The 24,428-nt window shown below is 60.4% G+C and overlaps 2 protein-coding genes across 3 annotated transcripts in view; one reads left to right on the top strand and one right to left on the bottom strand.

The window, feature by feature from the left end:
- SPPL2B (signal peptide peptidase like 2B) overlaps positions 1 to 7,025 on the bottom strand; it is a 30,448-nt gene extending 23,423 nt beyond the window's left edge. The window contains exon 1 of the mRNA XM_067033195.1: positions 6,946 to 7,025. The gene's annotated coding sequence lies outside the window, so the exon portion shown is untranslated. The remainder of the gene's footprint in view (positions 1 to 6,945) is intronic.
- A 55-nt stretch (positions 7,026 to 7,080) lies between these two features.
- On the top strand, positions 7,081 to 23,116 carry LINGO3 (leucine rich repeat and Ig domain containing 3). Of its 2 annotated transcripts, none has more exons than XM_067033191.1 (2): positions 7,081 to 7,161; positions 18,926 to 23,116. In XM_067033191.1, the coding sequence occupies exon 2, from the start codon at positions 18,972 to 18,974 to the stop codon at positions 20,748 to 20,750; it is 1,779 nt and encodes a 592-aa protein (XP_066889292.1). In that variant the 5' UTR covers positions 7,081 to 7,161; positions 18,926 to 18,971; the 3' UTR covers positions 20,751 to 23,116. The 2 variants fall into 2 exon arrangements, with proteins under 2 accessions (XP_066889292.1, XP_066889293.1); XM_067033192.1 differs by lacking the exon at positions 7,081 to 7,161 and adding an exon at positions 8,775 to 8,909.
- The last annotated feature ends 1,312 nt before the right edge of the window (positions 23,117 to 24,428 follow it).

Here is a 24,428-nt window from a genome sequence, read left to right as displayed (position 1 = left end):
TTCTGGCCAAATATCAATACAAAGCAACTTTTCACAGAGAGGTAGCTAGATCTCTTTGTGCAGCCACTAATTCCCTGCAGCTTCCCTTGCAGGAGGGGGAGTCTGTTTCTCCACCCCTTGGAATCTGGGGACTCGGTTTAATGGTAAGAATACATACAGCAGGGGTGACGTTGTGGCATTCAGAGCTTAGTTTGCCAAGGAGCCCTGCGGCTCCTACCTTTGTCCTCTTGGAACACCGCCCAGAGGCGGCCGTGTGTCTGAGGCCTCCTGAGTTAGCCCAGGTGACACTGAGTTAGCCCAGCAGAGGAACTTTGCTGCCAACCCAGAATCATGAGGAATAATAAATTTTTATGCCCCTACGTTGGGGGATGTTTGTTAGGCAGTGACAGGTCACTGAGACTTCCTGACATACAAGTGTATGTATGTGCGTGGTGTAACACCATTTCTTTAAGATGATCCTTATTAAGAAGATCTTATGTTTCTATGCTTTGAAATATATAGAGAAGGGTCTAGAAAGATCCTGCTGACCCAGGACTGAAGATGGTGATGAAAGAGGGATGGCAGCCTATCCTTAACATTTTACTATTTCATGAGGAGACATTTAATATTTTGCAGCGTTATATTGAAATTTTAATATTTTACAAGGAGCCTGAGAAAGAGAAGGCCAGAGGCAGATAGGGAGACTAGGAAAGGCAGACACAGAGGCGGAGACTAGAGCAGGAAGAGGGAGAAATGAGCCGGTGACACTGATCCCACCCCCTCCGCCCCCTGGCCCCCCGTATAAATCCCTGGCATCCCCGGCCGGCCAGCCCACCATGCCGTCCGGAGGCTCCCCGCTGACCCCTGCCCGGTTCCCACCCTTTCAGCTCCCTGCCCACGGTCAGCGCGGGCCTTGGAACTCCGGGCGGGGGCTGCGGCCATCGGACGGGGGGCCAGTCCTGCTCCACGTGCCCACGGTCAGCACAGCCCACAGCTTCCAGGTGCTGTCTGGTGAGGCCCCGCTCTGGGAGACGTCGCCAGAGGCCCCGGCAGGCCCCGCCTTGAGCCCAGACCGGCCGGAGAGCCCCAGGGTCCCGCCCCACGGCAGATTCCAGAGTCTCCTGAAGGTGGACAGGATCTTGACATTGCTGACGGGTCAGCCCTGCCCCTCCCCACAGCTGCCTCGTCCCCAGAACAGCTTTAGCAACAGGCTGGGCTGTCGTACACCTTCTGGTTCACTCAACCCCCCACCCCGAACCGTTTCCTTATCCCCATTCACAGAAGAGGAAGCTAAGGCCCAGAGAGGCTGAGCAACGTGTACTGGGTCACACAGCCGGGATCCTAACCCAGGGGGCGGGCTGCCCCCCACATCCCTCCTGTGCTCTGAAGGCTGCCTCGAGGGTGAGAAACTGAGACCCAAAGCTAGGTGGGTGGGAAGCAAACAGGGGAAGGAACCACCTGCCCACCTGGCCCCAGGAGCTGGGAGGGAACAGCTTCCCCCGTTCTGATGACCAGGTCTGGTCCTGCCACCCACAGACCTGGGGAGCCCTCATCTCCACCCTGGAGCACCAGTGATGCGGCAGAGCCCTGCAGCCCCCCACATGGCTGGCCAGTGAGGCAGGAGAGGAATCCAGTTCCGCCTGGACTCAGACGTGGAGGTGGATGTAAAAGGAAGACGCTTTTGTCGACTTTGCAAATGGGGTGGGGGGAGGGGGAGGGGTCTTGGATCCCTGGGGCTGTTGGATTGCGAAGCCCTGGGGGTCTGGCCCTCCTGCTTCCCGCTTCCTCCCCAGCTCCAAGCCCGCCTGCAGCCCTCACTGTCCGCAGGAATGGGGCCTCCCACCCCCGCCCCACCCCACCCCACCCCACCCCATCCCATCCACTCCATCAGACCGGGAGCTTCTTGGCTCTGATGTGCAATAAATGTCCTCTGCTGAAAAGTGCATGTCTTTTCATGCTTCAGGGCCCAGGTCAGCTCCTTGACCCACCCCGTCCCGTCCCCAAGCCATGCTGACTGGAGCCTGCAGGGGTCAGGACTCACCCAGGAATGAAGAGCACAGAGAGAAAACAACATTCCTGGCTGAGGGGGCTGACCAGGAGCCTGGGATCCAGGCGGATATGCCTTTGGGCCCCACCCTGTCGCTAATTTCTGAGTTTCCTTTCCCCACCTCTGCGCCCCCACCCCACCCCACCCCCGTCTCCCCCAAAGCACCAGATCCACACCCACTGCGTGTCTTAGAGGAACCCCAAATTAATGTGCTCCAAGCTGATGCTCCCCCTTCCGCCTGCCGCCTCCCCAGCTTTCCTCATCCCAGGATCCATCCCCACAAGTCCCCCGCTTGCCCAGGCCCCAAACCTTGGGGTCACCCTTCAGAACTTATCCCGAAGCTTTTAAGGGACAAATAACACCAAACCAACCTCGGACTCCAGAGGAGGACGGAGTATTCCCCACCTGTTATATGAGGGTAGTATAAGCAAAACCTGTCAAAAACATTGCAGAAAAAGAAAACCACAGGCCAATATCCCTCACAAATACAGATGCAAGGACCCCTCACGAAACATCACCAGATTGGATCCAAAGGATTGTACATCGTGACCACCAAGTGGTCATGGCCAGGAACGCAAGGTTGGTTTAACACTGGAAAATCCATCTATGTGATTCACCACATCGACAGAATAAAGGAGAAAAAAACCCATGACCGTGTCATAGCTGGAGAAGAGGCATCCGACCAAATTCAACACCCATTCAGGTTAAAATCGTGGCAACTAGAAATAGAAGGGCATTTCCTCAACCTGATAAAGGCCATCTGTGAAAAAACTGACAGCTAGCATCACCGTAAATGGTGGAAAAACGAATGCTTTCCCTAAGACCAGGAGCAAGGCAAGGACACCCACGGTCACCTTGGACATTGTACTTGAGAGCCTGAACAGTGAGATAGGACAGGAAAACAAAATCAATGGTAAGTGTTGGGAAGGAAGAACTAAGATGGGCCCTATTTGCAAAATCTGAAGCTGCTTGCTGCTGCAAGATTTACTTGCTGAATTACAATTACCTGCTGAAAATACTTGCTGTGATTCAGGCCCCAGCACCCCTCAGCTGGGTCAAAATGGTACCTGCCCCAAGGGTGGAGCACTGTGGGGTCCCCAGGCTGAGGCCAGATTGGTCAATTTGTCGATTCAACCAGAAGAGAGCGGGGTTTCAGTAAGCTCCATGGGGTGCACGGAGGGCGCTGTTTCTCACCGTCGTACCAGGGACCTACACTTACTTGGGACCCTGGGAGTTGCCGACTAGGGCCTGCCTTGCACAAGAGGCTAGTGCAAGGCCCCCACTTGACCACACTGAATGGCTGCGGAGGCCCCAATGCCACGTCTGGGCAGCCCTGCGGGCTTTGCCCACACTGGGCCCTCTGCCGGCAGGCCTCTCCCACCCTCTGGGGCCCTCGGAGCTTGTCCTGTGATGTTTGCCTTGCAGTCTGGCTTTGGGCCCCTTTTTGTGGCGGGAGCCGCATTTGGAGACCAGCATCCCCCTGCACAGCCCGGGAAAATGCTGACTCAGTAAATACCGTCAGCTAACCAACCACTCAAGGCTGTTTACCGTGGATCAGGCAGACAGACTTGTGAATCATACAGGCCTGTGTCATCCTCCCAGCAACCTCGAGGTACTAGTTGCTGTGATTCCCACATTACAGATGAGGTTCCTGGGGCTCAGAGAGGTTAGGTCATTAGTCAAGGTCACCCTGAGGGGACCCAGCACAGCCCCAGGGGCCTGGAGCCCAAGGCCTCAATACCTCTGCTCTCTGGCCTGCCAGAAATCCAGGGCTCTGCTCCCGTGACAGAGGGCAAGCCACACCTGAGGCTCCCAGGCCATGTGACCCCATCCTCCCCTGGCCCTGACCGCCAGTCCTGCACATCTCGCCAGAGAACGAAGGAGAGAAGAGCTTTTAATTTTAGAAATAATTACTGCCACCTAAGGGTTCCTGCTGGCTTTCCCAGGCACGAGGACACACGACGGGGAGAGCCATGGCCCCGCGACACTCCCACCCAGAGGGACACACGGGGGTTAGGGAAGCCCCCTGGGCTGGCAGCCACCTCCAGGCCCCCTGCCCCTGCCACGGCTCCCCCATCTGGAGCCACCCTCTCCTCCCAGGGGGTCTGTCTCCATGGCAACATCCCCATCACAGGTGGTCGTAACCTTGGCGACCAGGTACTGCTGCCCCACCACCTGGGAGGCTGGAACCCCTGGCCGCATCCCCTTCCCACGTCCCCCTCGGCCCCCACGGCAGCATCCCAGTGGGGACGCTGGGCCGGGAGAGGCCACCCAGCCGCTGAGCCCACCTCCCTCCCCTCGCTAAATGCAACGGAACAGCAATGACAATGTGTACATTCTAGCCGGTTGCTGAGGACCTACTCTGTGGCCCCGGGCTCCCTCTTGGCACAGAGAGCAGGTTGATGCTGACCGTGGACAGAGAGAATACAAGACAGTGGTTTCAGGCAGAGGTAGATGCCTCCCTACTCAGACCCCCCAGAACCTCCACCTCCAGGGGCAAAACCTACAGGCCTCAATGTCACTGGACTATTGGTTCATTCAGCCAGTACTTACTGGACGCCTACTCTGTGTCTGCTGGAGCTGCGGCTGAGAAGAAGGCAGGGCCCACGATAAACAGGATAAATCAGTAAATTACACAGTGTCTTAACTGGAGAGAGTGCCGAGGAGGCAGAGAGGGGACAGAAGGAGGCAAAGCGTGGAGCCATGAGTCAGGAAGGGGTGAGCCAGGCTGATGGCTGGGGGAACACGCTGCAGGCAGAGGGGACAGCTGTTCAAAGGTCCTGAGGCGGGCAGTGTTCGAGACCTCATCCTGCCCTTCAGCCAGGTTTCCTTCCAGAGCAATGAATGCAAGCTGGGCAGAGCCACTGAGCGCCCTGGTGTCCCCCTGTGGACACTGAGGACAATGATGTCCCCCTCTATCGTTGAGTGGGGTCTCTGCAGCCCTAGAAGATGGGTACTGTTTGGGTCCCCATTTTACAGATGTGGAAACTGAGGCTGCACGGGAGTCTCCCACAGTTCCACAGGCAGGAAGTAGGTTCAAACCCTGACCACCGCACTGGTTACACCCTTCTCCCTGCAGGACTCATCTCAAGCACCCCCTCCTTGGAAAAGCGTCCCTGACCCCCAGCCTAGGCTGGGTACCGGGTATCATCTGCTGAGTTTTCCACCGCCCCCTTTTGTGATAATCTCACAAGTCTGCTCCCCCAGGCCCATGGCGAGCCCTCCCCCCCTCTGCCATGTCTCCTCCCTCCAGCCTGGCGCTTGACCTGGTACGCAGACCTACTGGCACACAGTAGGAAAGTGCTTGCTTTCCTAGAGCCCTGGGTGGCAGGTATCGGAGCCTCATTTTACAGAGGGAGACAAGCTCAGAGCTGGGAAGTGACTGCCCTGAGGTCACACAGCCTCTGCAGCAGTGACTCCTGTGTGAGGGCGCTGGGCTCCCTGTGAGGATGGGGAACCACGAGGGAGGGGAGCCCACGTCCTCCTCCTGGAACTCTGCTGGCTAGGAAAGGGATCTGCCCCCTTGTCCCATGGGGACCTGGCCTACGGCCTCCTGGGATGCGGTTTCCGGGCCTCTGGCCAACACGACAGTCTGGGAACGGAGCCTGCTTGAATCACAGGTGGCTGAGCTGATGCCAGGTCACCATGGAAGCAGCTGGGAGGGCACAGCGGGCAGGGAAGGCTGGTGGGGGTGGATCATGAGAGGTTACACGCCTAGCCCCCTGGGCAGCCAGGCCCACCTTGAGCCCCTCGCTTGGGACAAATGGCATCTCTGAGCCTCGACTTGCTGATCTGTAAAATGGGAATAATGTGTCCACCTGTAACCATGACCCTGCAGCAAGCACAAGAGGGCCCGTGTTTAGAAAGGAGCCTAGCATATAGTAAGTGCTCAGTAATCTCGCTAATTAATCGTGTATTAGCATGACGGTGGGGGGGGGAGGGTGACGGGGTGGGGGGGGAGAGTGCCCCCACCCCGTCCTCTGCCCCTGCACCTCCCACACTGCAGTCCTCTCCTGCCTCTCACACTGGACTCCACAGCGTGAGCTCCCTAAACAGGGCCGATGCTGGGGAGGCTCTGTCCTGGGGGGTCAGGACACTCTTGCACAGTATCCCAACCTGGGACACGTCACCCCAACTTTTAGTGATTCCAGGACATCTGCTCCAACAGGACGCCTTTCATCAGATGAGGCAGGCCTCCCTCCTAACCTGAGGTTCCCAAGCTTGGGGGTGCCCACGGCTCCCCAAACCACCACAGTAAAAGTAAAAGGGTCATTCTTTCCACACACATCCATTGAGCACAGCATTGAGCTGCAGCATAAATAAGCGATTACAAACTGGCCGACAAAGGATGCAGGGGAAGGCGTTCCAGGCCGAGGGAAGAGCGAAGGCCAAGGCCCTGAGACGGGCAGGAGCCTGGCATGTTTGAGAAGGGGCGAGGGGGCCTCACTGGGAAGCAGTGAGGCGGCCGGCAGGAGGAAGGCACGGATAGGGAAGATCCAGAAACACGCACCGAGTTTAGACACGAATCTGAGGGCGACAGGGAGCCGTAGTTGGTTCTAGAGGCCAGTGGTTAAGCATCCTCTGGGGCCCACGTGAGGAATGGGGCCGGAGCGCTGGCCGGACCGGAAGAGGTTGGGGCAGGTGCCGGGTGGCGGGGGCCTGGAGTGGGGTCAGCGAGGAGAGGCCAGATCCCAGAGGGTCACAGATGGAGAGCCCTGCGTTTCCTGCACCGCAGCCTCTGCAGGCCCACCCAAGCCATAGCCACAGGGGTGGCCCTCCCTCGCACCACCGCGTCGGGTGCGCACGGAGCGGCAGGCGCTCCCGGGTCCTGGACGCCCTGCCCTTCCCCCACCCGCCGCCCTGGCGCCAAGCCCCGGCACCTGCGCGCACGTGTCCTCGCGCCCCGCATCCCCTCACACCTGCCTGCGGTCGGGTCACCGCGCACCCCAGCCGACGGGCCGCGCGCACGGCCGAGCGCAGTCCCACGCGTCCCCGCACCGCGCGCCGTGGAGGGCGGCGGCGGGCACGCGCCGGCGGCGGCGCGCACGGTGGACCGGGAGGTGGCGGCTGCTCTTGTCGGCTCCGGGCGGCCCCCGCGCCGCAGCCCGCGCCCTGTCCGCGGCGGAGCCGCCCAGGTGAGTGGCCGCGCCGGACCCCGAGACCCCGTTGCGCCTGCGCTCCGCAGCCCCCCCTCCCCGAGCCCGGGGACCACTCTCACTGAGCGCCCCTCCCGGGCTCATTGCTCCTCGCCAGGCCCCCAGCGCTCCCCCTGGAAACTTTGGGGGGCCACTCCCCATGCTGGGGTCCCCCTGTTCCTCCCCTGAGGCGCCGAGAAGCAGGGAGGCAGGTGGGCTTCTCTCTGGGGCAATGGGTACGCCTTGGGGGATGCGCCCCCTTCCATGAGGGGAAGGAAGGGGGACTGGCTAGGTCTGGGGGTGGACGACGGTCGGGATGGTAGCGTCACCCCCAAGCCTTCCTGCCCTCCCGTCCAGCGGGGTCTGGTCCAGCCTAGGGGGTGCCCAGCTGCCAGGAAGGAGAAGGAAGTGTTTGGGGTCCACACCAGGACCTGCTGCATCCCTGGGGCTGGGGACAGCTCAGCCGGGTGGGAGGGATTTGGGAGCACAGGGCCGAGCCCCCTGCACTGAGGGCCTGTGTCCAAGCAGCAGCAAGGATGGGGTCGGGGGAGCTTCTCTCCATCCCGTGAGGTTGGGCATGGGTGCCCACCAGGGCCTCTGGGGCCAGGCCTGGGAGGCCACTGAGCCCTATTCAACAAGTTGGGGTGGGGTGGGGGACCGCACCTTATGCCTGGCTTGATCTGGGTGCAGGAAAGGACCCGGTCCTTATTTTTGAGACCTCCTTATGACTGATGTTTTTCAACATGTACCCCAGGCACTGACAACACAGGCGCCCCGGCCCCCCAGTTCTGAGGAATCAGAACTGCTGGGGTTTGTGCCCCAGAAACTGCATTTTTAACAAGCAGTGCCTGAAGAATCCATGTTTGTACAGAGATGGTTGCTGGTGGTGGGGGCATGGGGAGGGGGTGTCTGCTGCAGTATGGCAGCAGCAGAGGAACCATCTGGGGCTCGATGGGGGAACTTTCAGGGACAGCAGGGCTCTGAAACCTGGAGCAACCCAGGAGGGCTCCCTGGAGGAGGTGTGGAGGCTGGGAAGGCTATGGCATGTGAGCGCCCAGAGGTGGAGGACACAGGGTCTCTGTGGATGAGACTGGTGGAAACCAGGTGCAGGCAAGCGGGGAGAGGTCTGGGGCCATCGGGCTGCGGGCATACTGCCTTGCTCCCTTCCCCACGGAGCTGGAGTGGCAGCCATCTGAGACAGGATCTGAGCTGGAAGACCCCGTGGGCCCACCCCATAGGCTTCCCCCACAGATGCAGCTCCTCTGCTCTACCTGGATGGCATGGGGAGATGGGAAGGGGACGCCCAACCATGGGACGAGGGCTCAGTAGGGCTAAAGCCAGCTGTCCTCGGCCTGCTTCTCTGTTCCCCGTCCCAGCTGGTGACTTCTGGCAAAGGACAGCCCCTCTCTGAGCTCCGGTTTTGAGACGGACGTCACCACGGGATGTAATAAATGGAGGTGCATTGCACCCCCGGCATGGGGCTGCCATGAGATGGATGCTCTGTGACTGTGGGGCAGCCGTGATCCTCCTCACTGGTACCCCAGCAGCTCTGCCTGGCACCTGCTCAGCCTCAGTGGGCTCATCTGTAGAATGGAGGTGCGCGCTCCTAGCCACCCCCGCACGATGCCTGGGATCCGAAGGTGCCTTGCTGAGTGGGAATTACGAAGCAGATCTTAGGCATCAACTTGATTTCTCTTCCCACGATGCTGTCATTCTTGGGCTCCCCTGAGTCACCACCTAGTCACCAGGTAGGGAGCCTCTTGGAGAACTCTCCAAGCAACGCTTGTCCTGGGTGGGCCCGGGCGAGCCGCCCACCACCCCACGTCAATCCTGGGCCTCTTAAGAGGGCCGTCCATCCACCCTCCAGTAGGGCTCTGGGATTCAGTGGAAGGGAGCTGGCATCAGACCCGGCTTCAAAGGTTGACTCTCAAGCTGAGTGCTGCCAGGCGAGCTGGGGACCACTCTGACCCTCAGTCTCCCTTTCTCCAAGTGGGTTTCGTTTTTCTCCCCCCCTCGGGGCTCGGCTGGGCTGGTGGCTGAGCGGCCGTGCTGTACAGTGGGCATTCAAAACGTGGTTCCAGATCTAGAGGCCTCACCTGCAGAGGGCGGTCCACAGCCCCCCCTGCACAGGCGGGCAAGGAAAGTGGGTCGGGAGGCCCCCAGCCCCCCGAAGGGTTAACAGGGACTAACTAACGGCAGCTGGCGGCTAATTAGGGCTTAATGAATTGTCATGGATCAAAGTCCCAGGAGGGCCCCGGATCTAGGACGAAGAATGCACCGATCCTGAGGGGTCGGCAGTGCGTCCCCAAAAGCAGGCCTCAGAGGGCCGGGCGCTGCTGCTTGTGCCTGGGCCCCACCTCCCAAGTCGGTCTAGTCGCTTGAATAGGGAACGCTTTGAGGACCTGCCAGCCCCGGGGACAGAGTCTGGAGCTGGCTGCAACCATCTAGTCCCCCCGCCCCCGCCCTCCTGGTGGGTTCAGGTGCTGCCTGCAGGAGGGGCCGGGCTCAGCCTCGCTCAAGGGAGTGTTCAGCATCCCCCAGCCTGAGAGCGAGGGGAGGGGGGCGGGGGCGGAGGTGAGTCCCATGTGGCCTGTCGGGGGCAAAAGCTGGCTCAAGATAAAGGGATGGGAGGGGGAGGGGCCCTGGCCTGGAGGGAAGGAGGGAGCTAGCTACCTGGCCAGGGCCCCTGGGGCTGGGCTTCCTCTGGTCCAGGGGAGGGGCCCCGGCAACCCCAGCCCCCTCGGCTTAAGAACTTCCCGGTAAATCTGGGTAAAGGACAGCTTGGGGCGAAGGGGAGGAGGGGGTCTCCATTGCCTAGGTCCCGGCTGGACGGACAGATTTCGGGCTCCTCCCCCGGGGTCGGTCCCTTCACTGCAGCTGAGGCTGATGGCAGACCCTGCGGGGAGCTCGGCCCCCTCCACCTTCCAGCCCGCAGAGCAGGCGCACAGCCCTGCGGAGGCCTCCACCCACCTCCTCTTCAAATCTGCAAAGACCCTGCGTGAGTCTCCTGAGGTTGCTGCCACAGATCACCACAAAACCTAGTGCTGAAACCACACACATTTTTCTCTGACAGTCCTGGGGGTCAGGAGTCCGACCGGGGTCTCACGGGGCTTAATCCGGGCGTGGGCAGGGCGGGTCCTTCCGGAGGCTCCAGGGGAACATCGGTTCCCGCCTTTCCCAGCTTCTAGAGGCGCCGCATCCCTGGCTCGCGGCCCCTCCTGCATCCTCACGGCCGGCAGCGCGGCCTCTCCCGTCCCTCTCTGCCTCTGACCCTCCAGTGGGCTCCCCGGGGAATCCAGGGTCACCCCCCGTCTCAGGGTGAACTGTTCGGCATCCTTAATTTCATCCCCCTTTGCCACATAAAGTAACACTCGCAGGTTCCAGGGATCAGGTCGTGCGCGGGCATCTTTGGATGGGGGCGACCACAGACCCCCACCTTCCCCGTGCTCTCTCTCCGTAGCCCTGTCCACACGTGGCTTCTGTTTTACTCCTCTCTGTTTGTCACCTGTGGATGAGTGGCAGGGATTCCATCCGTATTGTGCAAAGCTGTTTCCCTCAAAGAGCAGCGCCTGGCACACAGAAGGTGCCCACATTCAGTGCTTGTTGGGTGAATGAATAAAGGAACAGATGAGGTGAGGACTTGGCCGAGAGCGGGACCCCAGCCAGCACCCAGCGGAGACTTTGCTGAAGGCGCCCAGGTCATAAAGTATCTTCTCTCTGACTTCCCACCTGCCACTCCGTCAGCCCGGGAGGCTGCTGCTAGTCACATGAGTCCCTTTTGCAGGAGGGGAGGCTGAGGCTCAGGGCCTTAAAAGTCTCTTCCAAGGCGGTCGGGGGCGGGCTCCGATGGGGACCCGAAGAGCTCAGCCTGGCGCGGGCTTTCGCTGATTCTCTGCTTCGTTCGTTGGATGTTCTTGGGCCCTGCTGTGCGCACGTTGGTGACGGGGGTGGGGGTGGGAGTGTAGAAAGAGGACGAACGTGCTCCCCGCCCTTGGGACAGTGCTGTCCAGGCAGGAGACGCAAGTTTCCAGCCTCAGATGATGTGGGGTGACAGGGCCGGAACACACACAGCCGGATGCATCCAGCTCCGATACGTCCCGCTCCTGCCCCCAATCCCCCCATGACTCCCCCGCACTCTCCGAATCAGGTCCCAACACCTCACTGTGGGTTCAGAGCCCTCCGTGGTTCCACCCTTGCCAGCCCCGACCACCCCCAGATCCAAACTCAGACGCACCCCGAGCCTCCAGCTGCAACCCCCCTTTCTGTCCTCTGAGCACCAGCCTATTCCCACCCCAGGGCCTTTGCCCCGGCAGGTCCCTCCACGTGGAACACCATCTCCCGGCGCTTCACCTGCTCAATCCTGCCCGCCGTTCATGACTCAGCTCAGAGAGGCCTTCCCGGCCATGCTGGACAAAGCATCGGATGAGATAACAGACCCCCGCTTTTCCCAAACGATCTACTTCATGGATGTGTTTGCATGTCGTGCCCGTTTGCCCACCCAACATGACGCTCAGTGAGAGAAGCCAGACGCAGAAGGCCACACAGGGTGTGATTGCACGGACGGGAAACGTCCAGAACAGGCAGAGCCGCAGACACAGAGAGTAAGCTGTCAGGGGCTGGGGCAGGGGGTGAGTGCTCATGGGGCCAGGGCTTTTTCTGCGGGTGACGGAATGTTCTGGAATCAGAGGTGATGGCTGCACATATATGTGAAAGTACTAAAAACAAAAAAAACACTGGACACTTGAAATGGGAGAAAAGTGCCCCGAGGAAGGCCCCGGTGCTGCTGAGCCCCCAGCACCCACGCTTGGCCCGCTGGGGTTCAGAGGGAGAGAGGGAGTCCTGGAGTGTGGCCAGGGCAGCCCTGCCTGCCCCGGTGGGATTTGCCCCTCGCTGGGGAGAAGAGGTGGGAAGGTTCTTGGCCACCAGCCCCGAAGCTCTGGCTCCCCCATCTGGAAAATGAGTGGGGGTGGCCCTGGGTATTCAGGGGGTCTGGTCTGCACCACTGTCAGCATGAGCAGTACTCAGTCCACGTGGCGAGGAGCTCTTCCCACATCGACAGTCACGTGGGGACTCAGCCCCAACACGGCTCCCCCCGCAGCCCAGGAAGGGCCAGGCTGGCCCCCGGGGCCTCCTCCAGCCTTGGCCACAAGCCGCATGCTTGCTGACCATGGCGTTGCGGTGGGGGGAGCCTCGCTGTGCCAAGGGCAGCCCCGGGACCTCACAGTTCTGCCGGGCTGGCACAGGGCAGGCTCCCGGGGCTGCAGAGATGGCAGAAGTCGGGGTCCCACGAGGATGGGCTCCCGCCGCCCCGACCCTGGGAGGACCGTGGGAAGACAGGGTGTAGAGTCCTGGATTCAAGTCTTACATCTGCTTCTCACCTGCTCTGTGACCCTGGGCAAGTCACCTTCCCTCTCTGGGCCCCTGCCTCCCCATCTATAACACAGGCTGATAATCAGCCTGTCTCCTGGGGCAGCCACTGGATGCCTGCTCTGTGAGCATCATCTAGGACAGCGGGTCTCACCCAGGCAATCCCACCCCCCAGGGGACGCGGGCGACGTCTGGGAACGTCTGTGGTTGTCAGAGCTCGGGGGCTCCGGGCGTCGATGGGGTGGGGGTCAGGGGTGCTGCTCTCACCCCACGGTGCCCAGGATGGCCTCCCACAGAGAATGATCCAGCCCCAGAAGTCAGCGATGCTGAGGGACCTCACACAACCCCAGTGCGTTCTGTAGGTGGGGACACTGGGTCCTGAAGAAGGCAGGGTGTCTGTTGAACGGTGGGGGGTGAGCTGGAGCCCATGCTGGCAGGAGGAGGGTTTGGAGTGGGTTGGTGGTGGCCTGGCGGCGGCAGAGATGCAGAACAAGGTGGATCTGGGATATATTTGGAGGTGGAGCTGACAGCACCTGGTGATGGATTGGCCGGGGGTGTGAATGAGGAGCTGCCAGGGGATGGGTGACTTCGGGACACTGCGGGGCCTCCGGGTGATGTCAGGGATGTGGCTGGTCCCCAGGGCTGGAGCTCAGGAGAGACACAGGGTCAGGAGTCATCAGGGAACAGATGGCATTTAGTCCTGGGTGGACAGGGTGGCAGGTCCCTGGGGGGGAAAGGAGTGTCTGGAGGGCAGGTGGTGACCTTGACCGCCCTGTGGGTATCACCTCCCCCAAGGCCCCTGCCTCAAGGAGGAGGGAAGGGGCAGAGAAGGTGTAGAATCAACATGGCCCTGTCCACATGGCCTCATTTTACCATCCAGCGCGCCCCAGTGACTGGCCTTTGCCGGCCCTGTTCCTCCAACCCCGCGCCTGCCCTTCCCACCACCATTCACAGCTGGCTGGCCTTCTCACCACCTTTCAGGAAATGGACCCGATGCCCTAAAAACTTAGCAGCAAAAGCAGGACTGGAGGGCTTCCCTGGTGGCGCAGTGGTTGAGAGTCCGCCTGCCGATGCGGGGGACTCGGGTTCGTGCCCCGGTCCGGGAGGATCCCACGTGCCGCGGAGCAGCTGGGCCCGTGAGCCATGGCCGCTGCGCCTGCGCGTCCGGAGCGGCTGGGCCCTTGAGCCACGGCCGCTGCGCCTGCGCGTCCGGAGCGGCTGGGCCCGTGAGCCGTGGCCGCTGCGCCTGCGCGTCCGGAGCGGCTGGGCCCGTGAGCCGTGGCCGCTGCGCCTGCGCGTCCGGAGCGGCTGGGCCCGTGAGCCGTGGCCGCTGCGCCTGCGCGTCCGGAGCCTGTGCTCCGCAACGGGAGAGACCACAGCAGTGAGAGGCCCGCGTACCGCAAAAAAAAAAAAAAAAGCAGGACTGGAATCCAGACCCCCACCCTAATGGGGACCTGGGATCCTGGCCTTCTAACCCCACCTCAAGGCCCAGGCCTCGAGGCGAGGAAACAGGCCCAGAGAGGGTGACTCACTTGCTCAGGGCAGCCAGCCCTCCACCGAGACCACCCTCCCACGAGCTCTCAGCGCTTCCCAGAGCAGCCAACGTCTGGGATGCTAGAGACAAAGTCTAGTCCCCGCTGTTCCCTCGCCCAGACCAGACCTTCCCACAGTGGAGGGGTCAGAACCCCGGGGTGGAGGGGGAGGCATCACAAGCTCCAGCCCAGCTGCAAGCCCACCCACCCCGCACAGAGATGACAGGCCCATGCTGGGGGGAGAGGTTACAGTTCACAAACTGGGTCACAGCTGGAGCAGCCCCCGCTGGGCGCCAAGGACTAGCTATCCTCTCATCCCGGGAGCAGTTACAGCGCGAGTGCTCCGAGGGCGCCCCGGGACTTGCTCCCTTTGACCGGCGAGGTTCAGAGAGGGCGCATTTTTCATTGGAGGTCACACTGCGCGTCAGAACCGAGGTCTCTGCCGGCCTTTCCGTGACTGTACCACAGTGGCTGTGCTCTGGCCGTGCTGGCCTCTCTTCACTTAAGTACTTCCTTCCTGATACTGTTCTGTGACAACTATTTTTTTAGAAATTCCTTCCGACTTAAAAAATTTTTTTTAAGTTTGTAAAAAGTCCACCTTCCTCTCTCTGCAGCGCCCGTCCCCGGCCTCCTTGGCTGAACGGCCCAGTTCTGCTGCCCGCACCCCCCCCCCACCCCGGCTAGGCTCCCTTTCTCCCTCCCTAAGTCTTTGTATGAATGTCCCTTTCTTGGCAAATGAGATCATTGCAATCCCCTCAACACCCCCTTCACCCTTTTCCTGGATTTATTTCTCTCCAATTATGGCCACTTAAGGTGGGAAAGGGTGTATTTACTTACCTCTTTTACTATCTGTGGGCTCCAAGAAAGCTGACCCCTTTGTCTCACACACTGTGTGTCCTCAGCACGCGGAAAACGCCTGGCACAGTAGATGCTTGTTGACTGACTGATGAACGGAATCAACGAATGAGAGGAGACCAGTGTTGCAGGATCTCCGCAGGTGACGATGAAAACAGGTCCAGCAAAAACAGAGCCGTATTTTTAATTCTAGCTGGACGAACTGCCAGGACTCTCTCTCCTGCCTCTGTTTAAAAAAAAAAAAAGATTAGCGAGTGTTACAGGGTGTAGCACCACCCCACCTCACTCGGAGACTGTCCCCTGACACCTCTGACATGTGGTGTGAACCTGAGCGGGTGACTCATGTTGCTTTGAGCCTCAGTGTTTTCATCTGTGAAGTGGGCGTGACAGTGGGGACCCACCCCTGTGAGGTTGTTGTGGCAACTAAATGGGCCTATCCGGGTGGAGGCTTAGCCCAGGGCTAGCCCAGAGCAGGGGCTATAGCAGAGTTTGCCATTTTGATGAAGATGATGCTTCCAGTCCAGGAAGAGAGACCAGCTTTGAACAGGTATTTAAGGTGCGTTTAAGAGAGCCTGGGGGGAGGGGAGGGGTAGTTTAGTGCAGAGGGTCACCAGGGAAGTGACACTGGGGGCGAGACCCAAATAAAGTCAGGGAGAGAGCCATGAAGGGACAGTGGTCTGGGTCTTGCACAGCCCGTGCAAAGGCCCTGGGGCAGGACCATAGCAGGCATGTTGGAGAAACAGTGAGGAGGCCTGTGGGGCTGGAGCAGAGAGAGCGAGGGGGAGAGAGGGAGGAGGGGGAGGCAAGCAGGGACTGGGCGTGAAATTCTCTCCTGCAGAAGGAACAACGCAGGCAGCTCTGCCCCCACAAGGAGTCTGTTTGGGGGGCTGAACAATACCAGCCATTTCCTTCTTGGGGCAGAGCCAGGGAGGGCCTTGCTCCTCCAAAGCAGACTGCTGATGAGCTATGCCCCATCCCCGGCTGGGAGACAGTTACCCCTTGACCACAGGGAGCGGCCTGGGCTGGGCTGGCGACCTGGGAGTGACCTCAGAGCCCCTTTAACGTAGAAAGAGATGGCTGAACAGGGAACCATCAGTTCTGACTGTCGTGTCCCCTCCTGGGACACGGCCTCTCCACATGCTGTCCAGGGCACGACACGGGAGAGAATGACCTAGAAAAGAGCCTGGGAAAGGAGTTTGCCTCAGGGAAGGATTATGTTCCCTGCAATGCCCAGGTCGGGATTAAGGACAGCTGCAGTGGAAGGACACATACAGATGCCTCTCACTCCCTCCCTCCCTCTGCCTCCCTGCTAGGTTCCCCAGCTGGGGACAGGGAGCTAAGCCCTGTGACCTCTTGGAGGCCAGGGGCGCCTCGGTTGCCTCATGATGTGACCACACTCTCCACTACAGCAACTCCCTTCCCACCACTCACAGTGCTGTCCCGAACGGTGTGTGAATTCTCAGGCATTTCAGGGGCACCTGCGCTTGTGTTTATGTGCCCACCCAAATCAAGAACTGAGTTTGGCGTTTGATTTTATTTTGCCATGCATAAGATTGTGCTGTCTGTGATTGTTTGGCAACCTTGATTCCCCCTGGCCTCCTGTGGAACTACACCTCAGCCAGCTTTCCTTGTGGGTACATCTGAATCTCCCAGCATCGCACAATAACCATAGATTATGGCTTCTTTGATCCCCTATTGATGGGTGCTTAGGTTAGTTCTATTTTTCCTCCATATAACTAGATCTCAGCTTTCTTTTTCTGCTGAGCACATACAGACCTCCTTGATTCCACAGCAGGCGCAGACCACAGTTTAGTTAACCAATCCCCTATTGATGGACACTTAGGTTAGTTTGGGGATTTTTATTCCCACCCCCATATAACTACATCTCCACTGTCTTTCTTCATTGGTACAAGTCTCCCTGTGTTCCACAGCAGGCACGGACCACAATTTATTTACCTGATCCCCTATTGATGGATATCTAGGTTAGTCCCAGTTTTTTGTTTGTTTGTTTGTTTGTTTTTTGTGGTACGCGGGCCTCTCACTGCTGTGGCCTCTCCCCCCGCGGAGCACAGGCTCCGGACGCGCAGGCTCAGCGGCCATGGCTCACGGGCCCAGCCGCTCTGCGGCACGTGGGATCCTCCCGGACCGGGGCACGAACCCGTGTCCCCTGCATCGGCAGGCGGATTCTCAACCACTGCACCACCAGGGAAGCCCTAGTCCCAGTTTTTTGCTGTTCCAAACGACTCTGCAGCAAACCTCCTTGTTCACTCTGCTCCCGTGTGTGAGTTTTTCTTACGGATCCATGGATTTTCCTTTAGGTCTTGTAGCTGCCATAATGAAATACCACAAACATGGTGGCTTAAAAACAACAGAAAGTTATTCTCTCTGTTCTGGAGGCCAGACATTCAAAATCAAGGTGTCAGCAGGGCTAGGCTTCCTCCAGAGATTCTAGGAGTGGATCCTTCCCTGCTTTTTCCAGGTTCTGGTGGTTACTGGCAATCTTTGGTGTCCCTTGGCTTATAGACGCATCACTCCAGTCTGCCTTTGTTGTCACGTGGCCACCTGCCCTGAGTGTCTGCATCCAAATTTCCCCTTTTATAAGGACACCAGTCATTGGATCAGGGCCCACCCTGCTCCAGTGTGACCTCATCTTAAACTGATGACACCTGCAAAACACAAACTCTCCCCCCAGTGACGTATGGCTCATCTCTGGCATTAAGTTACTCGGGGCTCTGTGTGTGTTAATGCTCACCTAAAATTCCCAAAAGGGCCCAGGAAGGCCGGAGCTGGCCTCACCACCGTTTAGCAGATGAGAATCTACAGCCTGGGTCCTTGCTGAGCCAGGCCTGTGGGAACAGTGAGGAAACAGGCAGCAAGCATGTGTCAGGGGGAGTCAGGGGATGCCTGGGGGCTTCAGCTGCTAAGATGCTGAAAATAGCTGCCTGGCCAATGGAGCAGCACCCTCAGGCTGCCATCTGCCTATGCCCTCCCCACCCCCACCCACCTTGGCCCCAGGATCTGGGCTGCAGCCCAGCAGAGTGTGGGGACAGGGGATGGAGGGCCAGCTGGCTGCCGGGAGAGATGGAGCAACTCGGAAGGCGCAGGTGCAAAGGCCCAAGCGTGTTGGCATCTGTCCCTCCGGGCCTCCCCAGCCTCCCTGAACCCTCCAGTGCGTCTCCCACTCCCCACCCCCAGTCACTGTACTCCTAGCCTCGCCAGCCACTCCTTCAGCCTCAGGGCCTTTGCACTGGCTCTTCCCCCAGCCTGGAACCCTCTTTCTGCAACACCCATGGGCCCTTTCCTGGTCATTCTTTGGGTCTGTATTAGCTTCCTGTTGCCAGACACAAAGTACCACAGACTGAGTGGCTGAAAACAACAGAAATCTGTGCTCTCCCAGTTCTGGAGGCCAGAAGTCTGAAATCCAGGGGTCTCAGGCCATGCTCCCTCTGAAGTCTCCAAGGGAGGGTCCTTCCTGCCTCTCCCAACTTCTGGGGGCCCCCGTCATCCTTTGGCTTGTAGACGCATCCCTCCAACCTCTGCCTCTATCTTCAAGAGGCCTTTTCCCCTCTATGTGCATCTATATGTGAGTCCAAACTTCCCTCTTATTATAAGGACATCAGTCATGGGATTCAGGGCCACCCTAATCCAATATAACCTCGTCTCAACTCACCACATCTGCAAAGACCCTATTTCCAAACGAGGCCCCCTTCCCACGTACCAGGGTTAGGACTTGAACGTTTCTTTTGGGGGGACACAGTTCAACCCGGCACAGGGTCTCAGCTCAAATGTCACCTGTCCTGGTCTGAAGTCACCCCCTCCGTGGAGCCTGATCACCTAGATCATCCGTCCACACTGCTTCCCTACCCAGCCCTTGGGTAGACACCCCAGAGCGGGGAATCCCGGGTCCCACGGTGGATAATCGCTTCCTGAGCTAGCTACCAGGATGGGATGGGCCGGGCCGGGGTGGCGGGATGGCAGGATGCGGGTGCTAACGCTGCCCCCGCCCTCAGGTGCCCACGAGGATGGTGGCGCGGCCCTAGGCCCAGGCTCCGCACCATGACCTGCTGGCTGTGTGTCCTGAGCCTACAGCTCCTGCTCCTGCCCGCGGCCCCGCCCCCCGCTGGGGGCTGCCCGGCCCGCTGCGAGTGTACAGCGCAGATGCGCGCGGTGGCCTGTCCCCGGCGCCGGCTGACCGCGGTGCCCGACGGCATCCCGGCCGAGACGCGCCTGTTAGAGCTCAGCCGCAACCGCATCCGCTGCCTGAACCCGGGTGACCTGGCCGCCCTGCCGCTGCTGGAGGAGCTGGACCTGAGCGAGAACGTGATCGCGCACGTGGAGCCCGGCGCCTTCGCCAACCTGCCGCGCCTGCGCGTGCTGCGCCTGCGCGGCAACCTGCTGAAGCTCATCCCTCCCGGCGTCTTCACGCACCTGGACAACCTCACGCTGCTCGACCTGAGCGAGAACAAGCTGGTCATCCTCCTGGACTACACCTTCCAGGACCTGCACAGCCTCCGCCGGCTGGAGATGGGCGACAACGACCTGGTGTTCATCTCGCGCCGGGCCTTCGCGGGGCTGCTGGCGCTTGAGGAGCTGACCCTGGAGCGCTGCAACCTGACGGCGCTGTCGGGCGAGTCGCTGGGCCACCTGCGGGGCCTGGGCGCTCTGCGGCTGCGGCACCTGGCCATCGCCGCCCTGGAGGACCGGAACTTCCAGCGGCTCCCGGGCCTGCTGCACCTGGAGATCGACAACTGGCCGCTGCTGGAGGAGGTGGCCGCCGGCAGCCTCCGGGGGCTCAACCTGACCTCCCTGTCCGTCACGCACACCAACATCACCGCTGTGCCGGCCGCCGCCCTGCGCCACCAGGCCCACCTCACCTGCCTCAATCTCTCGCACAACCCCATCAGCACGGTGCCGCGAGGGTCCTTCCGCGACCTGGTGCGCCTGCGTGAGCTGCACCTGGCCGGGGCCCTGCTGGCCGTGGTGGAGCCGCAGGCCTTCCTGGGGCTGCGGCAGATCCGTCTGCTCAACCTCTCTAACAACCTGCTGTCCACGCTGGAGGAGAGCACCTTCCACTCGGTCAACACGCTGGAGACGCTGCGCGTGGACGGCAACCCGCTGGCCTGCGACTGTCGCCTGCTCTGGATCGTGCAGCGCCGCAAGACCCTCAACTTCGACGGCCGCCTGCCGGCCTGCGCCACCCCAGCCGAGGTCCGCGGCGACGCGCTGCGCAACCTGCCGGACTCGGCGCTCTTCGAGTACTTCGTGTGCCGCAAGCCCAAGATCCGCGAGCGGCGGCTGCAGCATGTCACGGCGGCCGCGGGCGACGACGTGCGCTTCCAGTGCCGCGCCGAGGGCGAGCCGGCGCCCACCGTGGCCTGGGTGACGCCACGCCACCGCGCGGTGACCGACGCCAGCGCCGGCCGGGCGCGCGTGCTGCCGGGCGGCACGCTCCAGATCCGGGACGCGCGGCCAGGGGACAGCGGCACCTACACGTGCGTGGCCAGCAACGCGGGCGGCAACGACACCTACTTCGCCACGCTGAGCGTGCAGCCCGAGCCGGCCGCCAACCGGACCCCGGGTGAGGGCCGCAACGACACGCAGGCGGCCGCGCGCTTCCCTCTGGACCTCACCACCATCCTGGTGTCTACCGCCATGGGCTGCATCACCTTCCTGGGCGTCGTCCTCTTCTGCTTCCTGCTGCTCTTCGTGTGGAGCCGCGGCCGCGGGCAGCACAAGAACAACTTCTCGGTGGAGTACTCTTTCCGCAAGATGGACGGGCCCGCCGCGGCTGCCGGCCAGGGGGGCGCCCGCAAGTTCAACATGAAGATGATCTGAGAGGCCCCGGCCCACCTCCCGCGGCCCCCGCCGCTGCGCCTGCGCCGGAGGCCGCGTCTCCGTCTCCGCCCAAGTCCATGCCAGCCCGTGGCGGGCCCATCTGACGACCACCTATGCATTTCCCGTAGGGGGGCGGCCGCAAGCCGGCTCCCGGCAGAACTTCCCCTTTTTTTGTAGAGACCCAACCACAGGACTGTTTTTTCATCAGAATGCATCTTTTGCAGAGTTTCTCAAGCGTTTTCTTAGAGTTTCACCCTGTCTTCCTGGCCCTCGTGTGGTCGCTGGGCAGGGGGCGGGGACTGCTCAGAGGCCCAGGGTCCTTAGCGTAAACAGCTCACACCTGGTGGAGATGGGCTACACCTGGAACCCCACGGAGGTCACCAGGGGCATGTGAAAGCCCTCACTGTTCACACGTGCACGGACACGCGCGCGCACACGCATGCGCACACGCACACGCATGCGCACACGCACACAAGCGCAGGCGCGCGCGCCCCCCCCCCCCCCCCCCCCCGTCCCTACATCAGAGCACACACTCACACCCGGAGCATACAACCAGACACACGGCCCCAGAGTGGAACACACACACGTCACACCCAGCTGACACTGAGCAGCTGCCCCAAGCTCCAGAGCTCACCAAGGGCTCTGGGGAGAGACCAGTGCACACCAGGGCCAGGCAGCTCACACTTGGGACACATCTCAGCTCACACCCAGACGTTCAGCTCACACCCAACTCCCGCTCAGCTGGCCATCTTGGGGCAGATCTCAGGGGCTGCGCTACGGTCTCGCTGAGGAGGTCAGGCTCACCCTGAGGCGGTCCAGCACGCAGGATGGTCCCTGACCCGCTGACCCAGATGCCTCTGCACCCAGACTCCCGCCCTCCAGGACCTGTTGGCCAAGCAGGGTGGGCTGCCCGCTAGGAGAAGCCATTTCCCTGGTTCCTGCCACCATCCCTCACAGCTGCCACCTGCTTCCTTGCCCTCACCACCCAGGAGGGACAGCCATCCTGGCCGCTGGCCCAAGAGCATGGCTTCCAGGTGTCCCTCTCCAGCAGGCCAGTTGGAGTGACCTTCAATCCCGAGTCTGCACCACCCCTTCCCAGCCCCGTGGCCTGTTGCTCACCTCGGGAAGGAGACCAGAGCGTGGACTGTTCTCAGGATCCCTGTTATGGGCATGGAAGGGGCAGCGACGGGGAGAAAGGCCAGGACAGAGGTTCAGGCTACAGGGAGACCTGGACCTGGGTCGTTGGGAGAAGGTGACGGAGGCACCTTGGTCTCTGCAACGTTGGGGCAGATCTTGGGCCGAAGAGTAGAGAGGGTCACAGGAAGACTGTAGCTCAGGTGAAAGAAGAGCTTCCCCAAGGTCACTGCCCTGTTGCTCTACAGGTAGTGAGTTCCCAGTCACTGGGGTATGCAAGCAGGAGCTGAGGTTTTGCAGAAATATTCAGATACAGACAGGGACCATACATGACCCTGCCTCGCCCAGCCTGGTCCTTGCCCCGACTCTCTACCTCGGCCAGACAATGGTTAGGGCATCACTTGGAGGACGGGGCACAGGAAATTTTGCGTGGCCAGGCCCTGGCCAGAAGGGAGGCTAGACAGTGTTCTCAAGGACCTCGTAAGAAGGTTCAAAGCCAGCTCTGCGCCCTCGCAGCTGTGTAATCTTTGTTGGCAGCCGAGGGCCACCTGGACCATTGGTGTTCAGGTCTATAAAATGGGTCTGACGGTCAAACCTATTGCTACACACGTAGAGGCCAGGCCCGTGGACAAGCTTGACGATTGACTTGGATTCTGGGTCCCTCAAGATCTTTCCGAGATGAGCCAGAGAGAAAGCTGTCCCTCCTGGAAGTTTTGCACAAAGGATTCAGCCAGAAGGTGGAAGGGGACACTGGCCATTCTCCCTGGGCTGGAAACATCGGGAGGCCCTGATCCTGCTTCCACAGTGTGCACATGGGACAACGGGGCTGTGTGGCAGGCTGCTGACCACAGCCAACCAGGGTGGGGACCCCACCCAACCCCATTCACGGCAGGAAGTGAGTGAGGGCTGAATGGGGTGTCCAGCAGCCCTACACAGAGTCGAACAGAATGGACTAGTTTCGTTCCCTTAGCATCCTCCTGACCTTGGTTGCCACGACAACACTGAGGGCCCCTTCAGAACGACATCCAAGTGCCTTTAACATCATCAAGACAGGAGGGAGTATGTTCTCAGCAGTGTTAGGACTTGTAGAATGTCAGCATATTGAGATCTCCCAGCCCCCTCTGCCCTCCCCCTGTCCCAACATCAACCAAGACCCCTGGCCCCTGCCCCCCACCCCTACCCTGCTGTATTTGGTTGGAATCCAATAAAAATGAAGCCAATTTAATAACAAACTTCAGGGTTTTTTAAAATTCTCATGGGAAGCATGGGGGCAGAAAGTAGGGGCTGCTGGGGGTCCCTGAGGGAGATGCCTGGCTTCAGCACCAAAGCTGACCCTGAGTCATAGGGCATTTGTGGAGAAAGATCCGTGTGGTAAGGTTAGAGGTCACACTTCAGGAGCGCCCGTGCTGTTCCCAGAGCTGTTCCCTGTGCTGCCTGTATTTACTCCCCTGTGAGCCGGGTCCTGTTATGACCCCATTTTACAGGTGGGCAAAGGGAAAGTCAAGTCCCCAGCTAGGGAGAAGCAGGGTGCCGAGAGGGACCAGTGGCACTGGGCTGTCCAGGGGAACTCTTGCCCTGAGCTTGGTCCAGGGGCAGAGCCGGCGGCAGGGAGGAAAGGAGAAATGAGGTGCAGACCCACTCCCTCCCTGCTGTGCCTCTGGAGCTGGCAGCTTCTTCCCCTGGGGTTTCCCCTGGCCAAGGGCAGCTGAAGGGGGACCCACCCCATTGGTGGCTAGAAACCCAAGGTGGGGCCCCTCAGAGGGGTGTCTGTGGCCTCAGTGCTGTGTGGCCTGGGGGAAGTCGCTGCCCCTCTCTGTGCAGTGTGCTCATCTATAAACTGGAGGATTATGGTCCTCTTTTATGCAGGGAACTGTTTGAGCTTCCCATGGCTGCTGTAACAAAACTTAGCGGCTTACAACAACTGAGATTTATTATTTGACAGCTCTGGGGCTCAGAAGTCTAAAATGGATTGGCAGCTGGTCCTTCCGGAGGCTCTAGGGCAGCATCGGTTCCCGCCTTTTCCAGCTTCTAGAGGCGCCGCCTCCCTGGCTCGCGGGTCCCCCTTGCATCCTCACGGCCAGCAGCGCAGCCTCTCCCGTCTCTCTCTGCCCCTGACCCTCCCGCCTCCCTCTTATAAGGACCCTGTGATGACCCTGGGACCCCTGGGAATCCAAGGTCATTCCCATCCTCATCTAATCAGCAACCTTCACTTCCCCCTACCGTGCGACATAGCATATTCACAGGTTCTGGAGATGGACATCTTTGGGGACTGTAACGCTGCGTGCCACAAAAAACTGAGGCATTTTTCTCAGAAATGCAAAGTCATGAGAACTTCGGGAGGATCTGGCATCCCGAGCCCTTGCTCAGGGCGAGGCCAGGGATGCAGAGAGCCCGGCCCCAGCTCCCGCAGCGCTCCAAAAACATTTCTCGAATAAAAGAACAGCTTTACTCTCTGCAGAGGGTTTGACCCTGATGTGGGGTGGCCGGCCAGGGCTGACACACAGGGGCCACTTTTCAGGGTGAGCTGAGGCAATCGGTCCCCAT

This window comes from Kogia breviceps, chromosome 4 (genome assembly GCF_026419965.1).
Source record: "Kogia breviceps isolate mKogBre1 chromosome 4, mKogBre1 haplotype 1, whole genome shotgun sequence".
NCBI lineage: Eukaryota > Metazoa > Chordata > Mammalia > Artiodactyla > Physeteridae > Kogia > Kogia breviceps.
The sequence above is the reverse complement of the archived record's forward strand: the minus strand, read 5'-3'. Positions and strand labels throughout refer to the sequence as shown.

What these genes read in the sequence shown, in the direction of transcription:
- LINGO3 (XM_067033191.1), top strand. Translation starts at nt 18,972, where the DNA reads ATGACCTGCTGGCTGTGTGTCCTGAGCCTACAGCTCCTGCTCCTGCCC.